Below are 14,255 nucleotides of genomic sequence, written 5' to 3'. Positions count from 1 at the left end.
GATAAGCATGACAGCAAATCAATATGAAAATAATGAGTTAATGTGGAACTTGTGTCTGAAAAGTTAAGTTTTCTGTGCGTTTATTTTTCTTGTCTTAAGGTAATTGCATCCAAGGAGATGTGTGCAAGAATGGTCACAACAACCTCTTCTATTAGCAGTGCGTGTGTTTGGCAGGCTGCACGTGTGTGCTGGAGGATGGTAGAAACAGCCAGAGTTGTGTCAGCAGGAGAATGAGGAGGAAGTGCTGAGGGGTGACATGGTGAAAATCAGTGAGCTGCTGAATCAAAGGGGACTAAGCATTAACAATTTTGAGGGAGACAAGAAAAATTAATACCATCTACTAAAAGTGTAAAAATACCTAAAACAGTACTACTTCTTTCTAAGGGATATGTGCCGCATGTATACAATTAAAGTGTTTTTAAATCCTTGGTGTTGATAAACCCCACTCAGGACAGAGGTTAGATCTGAGAACTGGAAGGAGGTATGGTGAGGGAAGGGCTTCATTTGTTTGTTATAATGCTTCATTTCTGAAGGGATTTAGAGATGCATCTATTGTACCATACTCTGCACTTCACTGTATGTCTTAAGTGTCCTCATGCTAAAGTTGGGATGACCATGGGAAGACATTGCACACATTGGTCTGCTGAAGAAGCACAGGCTCCATGAAGTGCCACAGTTTTGTAGTGACAAGGGCTAGCATGGACTTAAATGCTTGCTAACTGCAGCACAATTACAGTAATGCCAGTGCAGGAGCAGAACAAGCAGGACCCCCCCCATCCCCCCCCCCCCCCCCCCCCCCCCCCCCCCGCCGCCGCCATGAGTCATTGCTTAAAGAGCTACTGCTCGGGTGTCAGGTTGTTAGATGTGGAACTCCTCTCATTGTTTACCTAGATGATGTGTACTCTTTGGGAAATGCTTATGAAAACATGGGTAGTTAGACATGACCTTGAGATTGGATGCCAGATTGATAAGCACAGACTGAGCTGTGAGGTTCAGGTGGCCCCATGAGAAGAGAAACCCCATGAGTCACAGAAGCCAGCTCAGCAGGAGAGTGGCACTCATTATGGCTTTAAAGTCAGGTGGGGAATCAGTCACAGGGACCTGGATGAGAGAAAAGCACTGAGGCATTGTGAGGGAACAGCTCTCAATTTCTTATAGGTGGTGGCTCCTTGTTCCACTGCACACAGCACAGAGTCTTGTTAGGACACAGCTCAGACCGTGTCAGCCCATTGCACCTGGGGTTAAGGCACCACCCCTCACAGAGGCCCCAAGGCCTGCCTGGCCATCTCTCATCATCTCTGCTTTTTGAAGTTCCTTATAAATGTTATTTATTATGACATTTTCATGCATATATATCATTTTATTTTGTTCACATTCATCTGACAGCTACATCTCCCACCCCTGTTCCCCAGCTCTCCCTGGTCCACTTCCCCCAAGAGTTCCCCTTTCTGCTTCCATGTGTGTATATGTGTGTACAATTCTACATATAGATCACACATGTGTAGAAAACATGGAGTGTTTTCCCTTCTCTCCGCTTATTATCTTCTGTTGTTCTCTTCATTCTTCAATGGACATAGGCTCCTTTTGTTCTTATGACATGAAGGTAGCATATCTATATTCTGTATACGCCTTAGGGTTTCTATTGCTGTGAAGAGACACTATGACCACAACAACTCTTATAAGGAAAACATTTAATTGGGCTGGTTTATAGTATCAGAGGTTCAGTCTATTATCATCATGGTGGGGAGCATGGCAGCATGCAGGAAGACATGGTGCTGGAGAAGGAGCTGAGAGTTCTGTTTTGCAGGCAACAGCAAGTCGACTGAGACACTGGGTGGTATCATAAGCATAGGAAACCTCAAAGCCCACCTCGACAGTGACACACTTCCTCTCACAAGGCTATACTCACTCCAACGAAGCCACACATCCTAATAGTGCCACTCCTTATGAGCTTATGGAGGTACATTCAAACTACCACATTCCAGGTCCTGATCTCTATATACGTGTAACAATATCATAATGCAATATGTGTTTAGTCCAACTTCAGAAGTCCCCATATTAGAACATAGTCTCAACAATGTTTTTAAGTCCAAAGTTAAAAGTGTCTTCTGAGATTCATGTAATCTCTTAACAGTAATCTGTGGTGATATTGTATTCCCCACAATATTGTGCACCCTAATAAATTTGTCTGGGGTCAGAGAAGAGACAGCCACTAGAACAAAGCCAAAAATGGTGGCTAGAAAATGGGTCAGAGCAAGCCATAGCAGAAGTTGAGCAGTGGTGGTGCACGCCTTTAATCCCAGCACTTGGGAGGCAGAGCTAGGTGGATCTCTGAGTTCAAGGCCACTTTAGAAATAGCTTGGTATGGTGACACAGGCCTTTAATCCCAGAAATCCAGCCTTTAATCCCAGGGAGTGATAGCAGAAAGCAGAAAGGTATATAAGGCCTGAGGACCAGGAACTAAGTTAAGCATTTGGTTGGTTAAGCATTTGGCTGGTTAAGCATTCAGGCTTTGGAGCAGCACAGTTCAGCTGAGATTCATGTGGAGGAGGACTCAGAAGCTTCTAGCCTGAGGAAACAGGATCACCTGAGGAACTAGCAAGGTGAGGAAGCTGTGCCTTGTTCTGCTTCTCTGATCTTCCAGCATTCATCCCAATAACTGGCCTCAGGTTTGATCTTATTAATAAGACCTGTTAAGATTCCTGCTATGGTAATCCCCTATAAAATCAAAATAAAAAAACCAGATCACATACTTCCAACATATGATGGCACAGGATATATATTACCATTCCAAAATTGAGGGAAGGAAGCATAGTAAGGAAATACTGGACCAAAACAAGACCAAAAACCAGCTGGGCAAACTCCAAACTGCATCCCCATGTCTAATGTCAAAGCACACTTCAGATTTCCAACTCCTTTCAGCTTTGTTGACTGCAACACACTTCTTTCTCTTGAGCTGGTTCCACTCCCTGTTAGCAGCTTTCCTCAGCAGGTATCCCACAGCTCTGGCATCTCTAACATCTTTGATTCTCCAAGGTAACCCAGGCTTCAACCCCACAGCTTCATGCAATGGCCTCTCCATTCCTCCATTCAGGGACACCTCTGACACATGCCTGGCCTCAGTAGCTTTCCTTAGGCACTGAGGCAAATTCCATGACCTATTTCCTCTATCCTTAAGTCTAAAGCTAGAACCATGTGGCCAAAGCAGTTCTGCTGCTTGCTGAGGCTGGAACATGGCTTCCTTGTTCAATTACATCTTCACCAGCTTTCTGTTTTTGATTGTTACCTTTACTGCCTAAGCCTGGCTGTCCTTGCACTCTCTCTGTAGACCAGGCTGGCCTCAAACTCAGAAGTCCACCAGTCTCTGCCTTCCCAGTGCTAGGATTAAAGATATGCACCACCACACCCGGCTCTAAACTTTTCTTTAATTCCTTTTCACAAGTTGGAAACTTAGCTGGATGGGATCTTGCCCTGAGGTCACCATTCTCTTAATTCCATTTCTTAATCTGTTTATCTCTTTGAACACAGGATTTAGCTCCATTCCACTTCCTGGTGCTCCTTTTCTCCTTAAATATTTTTCCTTGCTCAGCTTGCTCCTTTTTATTATAAAACATCATCAGAGTTAACACTAATAACCACACAACAGAGTCTATGCTAGGCTGTTTTGAGATTTCCTTTGCCAATGGAATTAATCCAAAACTCTTTACTTTAGCCTCAGGCAGACTCTGTGGACAAAGGCGAAAAGCAGCCACTTTCTTCACTAAAATATCAGACCAGTCTCTAGGCCACATACTAACATTCTTCTCTGAAACCTCTTTATCCCCACAGTTCATCAAATCACACTCAGCACCACTGTCTGCCATGCTTCTGCTGGCATGGCCCATTAAGCAGCACTTAAAGCATTCCATTGCTTTCATAACTCAAACTCCCAAAATCCATACTACTCCAAAGAAAACCAAAGTCAGGCCTATCATAGAAATACCCCACTCTTGGTACCAACTTCTGTCTTAATTAGGGTTTCTATTGCTATGAAGAGACACCATAAGGGAAACATTTGATTGGGGTGGCTTGCTTACAGTTTCAGAGGTTCAGTCCATTATCAACGTGGTGGGGAGCATGGCAGTGTACAGGCAGACATGATGCTGGAGAAGTAGTTGAGAGTCCTAAACCTTATAGACAATAGGAAGTTGACTGAGACACTGGGTGGTATCCTGAGCATAAGACCTCAAAGCCCACCCTGACAGTGACACATTTCCTCTCACAAGGCCATACCCACTCCAACAAAGCCACACCTCCTAATCCCTGTGAGATTATGGGGGCCAATTACATTTCAAACTACCGCAGTATACAAATAAAAATGTGCAATATTTTGGCTTATTTTGCTTACCACAATGGTCTCCAGTTCCATCTATTTTCCTATAAATGTCATAATTTCATTATTTTTCAGTTATTTTGTGATGTGTGTGAATGTTGTGATGTTTGCACTTGTTCATGAGGGTGTGTACATGAGTGTGTGCTGAGTGGGTGCACAAGTGTGAAGACCAGAAGTCAGGGCCATGTGTCTTCTTTGATCACTCTCCACCTTCTTTTATTATTATTGTGTAGAATGTTTGTGTACTGTCTCATGCACACACATGCAGTGGTACACAAGTGGTGGTCAGACTTTTGGGGTCAGTTCCCTCTTTCCACCATCGGTTCAGAGGATCAAACTCAGGTCATCAGGCTTGCATGGCAAGGACTTTTACCCACTTAGCCATTACATCAGGCTACAACTGTATTTTTTTGAGACAAGGTCTCTTATTGAACCAGGAGCTCATTGATTTGGCTAGGCTGCTGGCCAATGAGTTCCAGAGGTCTATCTATCTGTGCCAGCCTCCTGCCCAACATTGGGGTTTCACACATGCACCACTCTGCCTAGCTTTTACATGGGTGCTGGGATCTGAACTTGGATCATTATACTTTATCAACTGTGCCATCTCTCCAGCCTCAGTTAATGCTTTAAAATTGAAAAAAATATCATTGTGTATGTGTATAACATTTTCTTCATCCAGTCATGGTTGGAGGGCACCTGAGCTGGCTCCCTTTCCTAGCTGTTATAGATAGAGGTGCATAAAATACACATGTGCAAAGATTCCTGTGGCATGTTAGAGTCCTTCCAGTAAATACCCTGGAGTGCTAGCTCTGGAGCCTTTGCCTTGCTTTTCAAAGCTCCATATTGATCCCCAGGGTAGGTAGCTGCGGCTAGCTCGCATTCCCACCAGCAGTGTGTAAATGTGCCTTTCTCCGCGTTCTCACGGGCATTTGTTGTCTTTGTTGTTTGTTTTTGATGATGTCATTCTGACTGTAGTGAGAGGGAATCTTAGTGTAGTTCTGATCTGCATCTCCCTGATGGCTAAGGATGTTTTCCAACATATTTATTGGCCGCTTATGTCTCTTCTTTTCATGATTATCTGTTCCGTTCACTTGCCTATGTATTATTGACTGGATGACTTGATTTTTTTCCGGAGCCAAGGGGGGCTAGTTCTTTAGTGGTTATAGATATTAGTCCCCTGTCAAATGTTAATAGTAGACAAAGATTCTCTACCATTCTTCAGGCTGTCTCTGAACGCTGTAGCTTGTTTCCCTTGCTATGCAGAAGCCTTTTTATTTTGATGCAATTCCATTTGTCCATTGTCATGATTATTTCCTGAGCCACTAGAACCTTCTTCAGAAAGTTTTTTTAGCCTTCCCTGTGTCTTCCCTTAGCACTTTAGTGTTTGAGTCTTATTTAAGGTCTTTGACCCACTTTTCAATGGACTTTTTTTTACAGGGTGAAAGATAGGGATGGATATCTTCATTCTTCTGCGGGCGAAGGTCCAGTTTCCCAGACATCTGTCCAAGAGACTGGTTCTTTCCTATATAAGTTTTTGCAGTGAGGATTTGACCCCTTGGTCAAAAACTAGGTGGCTGTAGATATATATGTTTATTTCTGGGTCCTCTGCTCTGTCCCACATGTCTGCCTGTGCCACTGCCACACTGTTTGTGTCACGGCGGCTCTGTGGCTAGTTTGAAGACAAATGCCCACACTGTCTCTGCCATGGCGGCTCTGTGGTTAGTTTGAGGACAGATGCCCACACTGTCTCTGCCATGGTGGCTCTGTGGCTAGTTTGAAGACAAATGCCCACACTGTCTCTGCCATGGCGGCTCTGTGGCTAGTTTGAAGACAAATGCCCACACTGTCTCTGCCATGGCGGCTCTGTGGTTAGTTTGAGGACAGATGCCCACACTGTCTCTGCCATGGCGGCTCTGTGGTTAGTTTGAGGACAGATGCCCACACTGTCTCTGCCATGGCGGCTCTGTGGCTAGTTTGAGGACAGATGCCCACACTGTCTCTGCCATGGCGGCTCTGTGGTTAGTTTGAGGACAAATGCCCACACTGTCTCTGCCATGGCGGCTCTGTGGTTAGTTTGAGGACAGATGCCCACACTGTCTCTGCCATGGCGGCTCTGTGGCTAGTTTGAGGACAAATGCCCACACTGTATCATGGTGGCTCTGTGGTTAGTTTGAGGACAGATGTCTTGCTGTCTTCAGCATTATTCTTTCTGCTGAGACTGGTTTAGTTATTTGGGTTTCATCTGTGTGTTTCCATATGAATTTTGGTTTTATTTCTAATTCAGTTAATAGTGTCATTGGAGTTGCAGTGAGGATTTTGTTACATCTTTAGATCACTTATGGTAATATTAGATCACAATGGTAAAGTTGTCAACCCATGGAGGTCGTTCTGTCTTCTAGAGTCTCCTCTAATTTTTCTTTCCCTGGGGTGTTTGTTTTCATCAAAAGGCCAGTGAGATGCTCAGTGGGTAAAGGCACTTGCCATCAACCTCATGACCTCAGTTTGATCCCCAGGACACCCATGGTAGAAGGAGAGAACCAATTCTAGAAAGTTGTCCTCTGACCTTCACATATGATACCATTGTCCACGTGTACCCCCAATACACACACACACACACACACACACACACACACACACACACAGAGAGAGAGATACACACACACACACACACATACACACACACACACACGACTTTGTAGCAAAAAAAAAAGCTTTCATACTAGAGGCTTTGCACCTCCTTAGCTAGGTGTAGTCCTAAATTTTTGTTTGATGTTTGTTTATATAAGGTTATTGTGAATGGAATTTTCTTTTAATAACCTTCTTATTAAGTTTGTTATTGGTATATTGATTTTACATCCTGCTACTTTGCTGTAAGCTGTTACATCTTGGAATTTTCTGGTAAAAAAATTTAGGTTATTCTAAATGTGTGTGTGTGTGTGTGTGTGTGTGTGTGTGTAAGTGTGAATAAAATTAGGACAATAATGACAAGGAATGATGGGAGTGGATAAAATGACACAGGGGCATAAAAGGGGAAGAGAGTGGGGAGGCCGGGGGGGGGGGATGGGTAGGAGGAGGGTGAGGGTGGGAAACTGCTACAACACACTGTGTAAAACAAAGAAGAAATTTAAAAACATAATATAATATAAATAAAAAATAAAGAGCATAGTCAGGGCTCTTTAAGATAATCTCAAGATAATGGGAGGCTAGGCCTGAACTCATCCTCAGGATAATATAAAAGAAGAGATAGTCACAGGATAAGAGTGGGTGCAGGCGCTCCAAGCGCAGAGTCCAAACCACTGAAGAGACCAAATCCACGCCATCCTGTGGCCTTTGTTACATGGCAGTGCTTTGGGCAGTGGGAGAGTCGACGGACGACAGCAAGCCACTGGTGTCATTTCCTGATGTGGGGCTGCTCTTCATGTGAGTGTTTATGAATGAAAACCAAAACATTTATGGGGGAAGTGTCTAGTTAATTACTCATTCTCAAAAGCCTCAAGTACCAAAAGGTGTTCATTCTTCTGGAACTTTTCTGTAAATATGAAATTGTTTAAAAATAAAACAAAAATTTCAAGTGTGAGAATATTTTACCATCTGTTACCCTTACAGAGCCAAAGGACACATGTGGCCTTTTTTTTTTCTTTCTTTCTTTTTTTTATAACCTCTGGGATAGAGATAAATAGGCCAGAAAGAATGGTCAATACTTGTGTCAGCACAAGACTCAGGAGATGGAGGCAGGAGGATCAGGAGTTCAAGGTCAGCCTCAACTACATAGAGTCTGAAGCCATCCTGAGCTACATAAGATTGTTTCAAAACAAAAAGAACAAAAATAATTGCCAATACTAAATAAGGTTAGAAAGTATAACAAAGGCTAAGTGAAGAGATCTTGACTTGGGTCTTTACTCGGGTGGAGAAGAGAGACTGGGTTTGGAGGTCAGACAAGGAAGGGGAAGTGCCCACTGGGAGTTAAGGGAGTTTCGGGTCTGAGTCAGCCAAGCACACAGGCTTTGGAAACTGGGCAGCCTTGCTGCTGGTCTCAGTGTTCAGGTGCCATTATCCAGCCTGCAGAATCAGTGCCTGGTAAGCCTGGTAACTGGGTCCCTGGTCCTTGCTTGTCCCCAATGCCTGCCCAACCTTGGGCTGTTCAACCTGTAAATGAATTGGGGCAAAAACTGATATTGAAGAGTTCCTAAAGGAACTTTAGAGATGATTGACTTCTTTTTTGAAAAAGGAAATGGGACATAAGTGAGTGGGAAATTAAAATGGAATTTCTTTCCATTTGAGAGCTGTGACTAATGGTAATGATAGCCCTCCACCAGCCACACCCCACTTGGTTTCCTTTAAGACAGTCATTCTAAATTAACAGAATAAAGGATGCTGCCCCCTTTTTCCAAATCACAAATAACAGTGACAGCACTCTTCAATGGAAGTTTCTATGTCATGACTCTTGAGCACCCCAGTGCATCATTGTAGAAATATCAAATGTCCTGACTCTAAGCATACATTACCACAGTGCGGCAGTGTGGGAGCCCCAGCCTGCCCACTTCCTCCTGGCCTCACCTGAGTTTATGGCATGGCTGGCTTTTTTTCTAAAATGGTTTAAATTGGCTTACATGTATAAATGTTGTTGAGACTTGAGTTGTCCACTAGATGATTCCTTGCTGCAAATGTTTCCTAAGAGTCAGAGAGGAATCTGTGTCCCCTAATGGCAGTGGGGGCTGTGCTCTGAGTGTGTCTAAGTTCAGTAACTATGCTCTTCAGGTCTCCTGTGCCATTGCTAATATTTTGTTTTAAATTTTTGTTTTTATTTTGTGTATGAGTATTTTGCTGTGTGTATGTCTGTGCAAGATGTTTATGCAGTGCCTATAGAGGCCAGAAGAGGGCATCAGATTCCCTAGAAATGGAGTTACAGATGGTTATGAGATGCCTTGTGGGTTCCAGGAATCAAATCTACATCATCTGGAAGAGCAGCCATGCTCTTAACCACTGAACCTTTCCTCCAGCCCCATTACTAAAACTTTGAATTTTCTACTTACTAATGATAGAGACAGTTATATTTAAATCCCGTGTTCGGAAGACATATCCAGTAGTTTATCTCAGTATTGCTTTGTATACTTCTAGTTAGTAGCTACATACTAATTGAAGATTTTTATTTTTCCTTGCTGTTTGAAGTGTTATCATTATATAGTAACTCTTTGTCCTAATAATGGGCTTTTAAAGGACTTTTTATTTATTTGTGTGTGACAGTGTATACACATATGTATACAAACGTGCACACATATGTTTTTGTTCATGGAGGCCAGAAGAGAGCATCAGACATCTTCCTCTATGGTTCCTTACCCTTGAGGCAAGATCCCTTCCTAAACCTGGGACTCATATTTTATTGGCCATACTGAAAGCCACCAAAGCACAGTCATCTTGCTGTCTCTAACCTCCTGGGGCTGCTGCACCCAGCTTGTTACTTGGGTACTGAAGTCCAAACTCTGGTTCTCATGATTGTTCAGCAACTGCTCTTAACCCCACCCCACCCCACCTCCAGCAATGATTTTTAACTTAAAATCTGGCTTTTATTAATATGGCTACCTCAGATTTCATTTGGTTATAATTTTACTGGTGTTTCCCTTTAGTACTTCTTTTTTTTTCAAACTTCATGTTTTGGGTGTTTCTCTAGCAGTACCTAGCTGGACCTTGCTCTGTAGTTTTACTGTGATTAGAGTAATGGATGGAGTTTCAGTCACAAATAAGAGAACCCTACAAGGAATACTAGCTCAACAGGGAGTCATGCCAACAGCTGCATTCAAGAGTCTATCTGAGCAAAAAGGATGCAATATTGGAGGGGAAAAAGACCCTAAAGTCAAATGTCCAGTGAGGGATGCTTCGTGCTACTGAACTGCATGCTTGTTTGTACAGAGCTCTTCTGTCTTTACCCCATCCCTGTCGGTAGACAGCTGCTTGAGATACTAGACCAACAGAGGACAGCTACTATTCATTCCTAATGACTCCTGATGCTTGTCATCCCCAGATGAGTCAAGATGGCAGTGTTAAAGAGTGTGTGACATTCTGTCTGTGTGACTCTACACCTGATGTGCAGGGATGCCCTACAGCACATAAATCACTCCCAGGACTTTTAAAAAAATGTGTATGGGGGCTGGGGATTTAGCTCAGTGGTAGAGTGCTTGCCAAGCAAGCACAAGGCCCTGGATTCGATTCTCAGCTAAAAAAAAAAAAAAAAAAAAAAAAAAAAAAAAAAAAAAAAAAAAAAAAAAAAAAAGTGTATGAATGCTTTGTCTGTGTGCATGTAAAGGGTTTCTTATATTATGCCTGAAGAATTGCTCATATCCTCTTTATTTTTTTACTTTAATTCTATGAAATTCCATGTTTTTGCCACTTACTGGCTGGCCTCTCTGTGTCTTTCTACCCCAAAACAATTTGTCTAGAGAAGATGAAAGATATATATTTTTTAAATAGTGTCAAAACGAAGGGTGGGGATGTAGCCACTTAGCCATGTAGCTGCCTGTGTATTTGTACACTTTTACCATTAATTACTGTTCAGATCAAGGAGAAGGCTTCAGTACAGGGCAGTTGTGCTATGCTGCTTAGATTTTAGACTTCCCAGTATATGTACTATATAATCTCCTCTTTCATCACAAGTAGCCTTTCTTGGGTTATTATCATGATGAAACACCAACAGATCCATTATGTGTACAAACACATGAATCAAGGCAAGAATGTACCTCAGGTGTATATATGTGATCATGGATTCTGAAAGAGAACTTGGGACACAGTCAACCACACCCAAGCATTGCTCGCTGACCACTGTTAAATGCTGAGGGTGAGATATGTTATCTTACCTTCCTCTTTTCCCTCCCAAGTGACAGGGTTGCAGTGTTGTTTGTATAACCACGGATTTTAAAGTGTATTTTCTTGCAGGAGATCTCTCTGGGGGGCTTGTAATCTTTCCTACCTTTCTTGGCAGATCAGCCATGCAGAAGCTAGGAACAGAAGTGTTTGAGGAGGTCTACAATTACCTCAAGAGAGCAAGGCACCAGAATGCCTGTGAAGCAGAGATCCGGGAGCACCTGGAGACGGTGGTTCCTCGGGCCAGTGACTGCTTTGAAGTTGACCAGCTCCTCTACTTTGAGGAGCAGCTGCTGACCACAGAAGGAAAAGTGCCCACTCCCAAGAACCTTCACTGTGAAGCTGATCCCGAAGAAGCACATTCAGTTCTGTGAAAATCCATGAGATTTCCACTCTGGACTACATCGCAGGATACTAGCGCACAACTGGAGCCGCCATCTTACCTTCGGCTCCCGGTCGGAAGTTAGGATGTCTATGGAGATGTCTGTGAGTATTCACTCAGCTGGCTGCTGGTGCTTGGAGTCACAGGTCAAGGCATCATCACCGTCTGGCATCCTGAAAGGCTTTCCTTCATGCCTGCAGCCCTCAGGGTTTCCAATGGGGTAGAAGCACTCTAACGACACAGGTGCTCTGTACTGTGTCGATCCAGGGCATGCTCAGTGCCCAACCACCACGATCTCCAGGAACTATGGCCAACTTGCTTATGATAGACACAGGACACTCACTGGCCTGGGCATTGACCTGCTAATCTCCAGTGATGTTTGTGATCAACATTTTTTTCTTTCTATGACTAACATGCAAACAGTGTGTAAATAATGGGCTTGGACTGAAAAATCCCAAAACACTCCCTTCTGTGATTTATTCCCAAAACTTACTCATGGAGCAATAAAGGCTTTTATTCATAATAAATACAGATTTCATCATTATAGGACAAATCACCTATTTTATCGTTTTCTTTTCATTTACTTATGTATTTTTAATGAGTTCTCTGTCTGCATGTACACTTGCATGCCAGAAGAGGGCATCAGATCCCAATATAGATGGTTTGTGAGCCACCATGTAGTTGCTGGGATTTGAACTCAGGACCTTTGGAATAGCAGCCAATGCTCTTAACTGCTGAGCCGTCTCTCCAGCCCCCTATCTTTTTCTTATAACAATGTATTGTTAAATGTAACACATTTTGTAAAGGTAATGTTTGCTTTGTTTTGTTTGCTGTTTGTTACTACTAAAAACATTTAAAAATTTACACATGGATGAGATATTAGTTGGTGTTTTAAAGATTTACTTATTTTTATGATATGTATATTTGAGTGTTTTGTCTGGATATATGTGTGTGTACCATATGTGTCTTAGTTAAGGTTACTATTGCTGTGATGAAACACCATGACCAAGTACAAGTTGGGGAGGAAAGTGTTCATTTGGCTTACACTTCCACATGGTAGTTCATCACTGAAGGAAGCCAGGACAGGAAATCAGACAGGGCAGGAACTTGGAGGCAGGAGCTGATGTAGAGGCCATGAAGGAGTGCTGCTTACTGACTTGCTCATCTTAGCCTGCTTTCTTATAGAACCCAGGACCACCAGCCCAGGGATGGCACCACCCACAATGGACTTGGCCCCCTGACATCAATCACTAATTAAGGAAATACTCTACAGGCTTGCCTACCACCTGGCCTTATGGAGTCATTTTCTCAGTTGAGTCCTCCTCCTCTGATGACTCTAGCTTGTGTCAAGTTGACATAAAAGTTAGCCGGTATAATATGCAATCCTGGGGCCTACAGAGGTCAGAAGAGGTCGTTGGATCCTGGAACTAGAGTTATAGATGATTGTGAGCCTTCACATGGGTGCTGAGACCCGAACCTCTGCAAAAGCAGCAGGTGCTCTTAACCACTGAGCCCTCTCTCCAGCCCCAATATGTGTGTGTGTGTGTGTGTGTGTGTGTGTGTGTGTGTGTGTGTGCCAATATTATACTTAAGTCACATAAGCTGTCTCCTCAGGCATCAGTTATTTCTTATATTTTTATTTATTCTTTGAAAAACTTCAGACATTTATACAATGTGTGTTTATATCAACTTGACACAAAGTAGTCATCTGGAAAGAAGGAATCTTAGTCAAGAACTGCCTCCATAAGACTGGCCTGTTGGGCTGGAGAGATGGCTCAGAGGGTAAGAGCACTGGCTGTTCTTCCAGAGGTCCTGAGTTTGATTCCCAGTACCCACATGGTAGCTCACAACCATCTGTAATGAGATCTGGCTCCCCCTTCTGGCCTGCAGAGATACATGCAAACAACACTGTATATATAATAAATAAATAAAATAAATAAATAAATAAATAAATAAATCTTTTTTTTTTTTTAAAGTCCCTTCTTTTAAAAAAAAAAATGCTACAAGAAGGCTGGCCTGTAGACAAGTCTATGGTGCATTTTCTTGATTGGTGATTATTATGGGAAGGCCCAGCCCACTGTGGGCAATGCCACCCCTGGGCAGGTGGTTCTGGGATGTATACTAAAACAAACTGAGCAATCCAGGAAGAGCAATCCAGCAAGCAGCACTCCCCTGTGGTCTCTTCATCAGCCCCTGCCTCCAAGTGCCTGCCCTGTTTGAGTTCCTCCCCACCTCCCTCGGTGACAGACTGTGTTGTAAGCCGAAATAAATCCATTCCTCCTGGAGTTGATTTTGGTTTACCCTGGCTGAAACAACATCCATCCCACACTACCTTCCTCCAGCTCCCCCTTGTTCACCCACCCCATCACTACCCCGACTTCACGTCCTCCTTTTTTGTTGTTGTTTGTAAGTTTTACTCAGAGGAGAGAAAAGGACAGTTTGTGTGGTGACAAGGAGGAGGCCTCACCTCAGGAAGTCCTCTGGACACCCCCAGCCCTTTGGTGATTGATCAGATGGCAAACTGGTCAGAGGAGGAGGGGCTGTAAAGAAGCCAAGTTAATGAATGTGTGTAGTCTCCTTGATGATGGTCATTATGTTATTAGGACAGAATAATGCTTGTGTGAGTTGCTAGGTCTGAAGAGGAAT

The 14,255-nt window shown here is 43.2% G+C and overlaps 1 protein-coding gene across 1 annotated transcript in view; it reads left to right on the top strand.

Annotated features, from left to right (window-relative positions):
* Window positions 1-12,153, top strand: part of Nek11 (NIMA related kinase 11) — a 233,011-nt gene extending 220,858 nt beyond the window's left edge. Inside the window, exon 15 of the mRNA XM_036193523.1 lies at window positions 11,346-12,153. Within this exon, the coding sequence (XP_036049416.1) occupies window positions 11,346-11,601 (256 nt within the window). The 3' untranslated portion in view covers window positions 11,602-12,153. The remainder of the gene's footprint in view (window positions 1-11,345) is intronic.
* Window positions 12,154-14,255: the final 2,102 nt, after the last annotated feature.

Source organism: Onychomys torridus, chromosome 7 (assembly GCF_903995425.1).
Source record: "Onychomys torridus chromosome 7, mOncTor1.1, whole genome shotgun sequence".
Lineage (NCBI taxonomy): Eukaryota > Metazoa > Chordata > Mammalia > Rodentia > Cricetidae > Onychomys > Onychomys torridus.
Note: the sequence above shows the minus strand (reverse complement) of the source record. Positions and strands in the feature narration are given on the sequence as shown.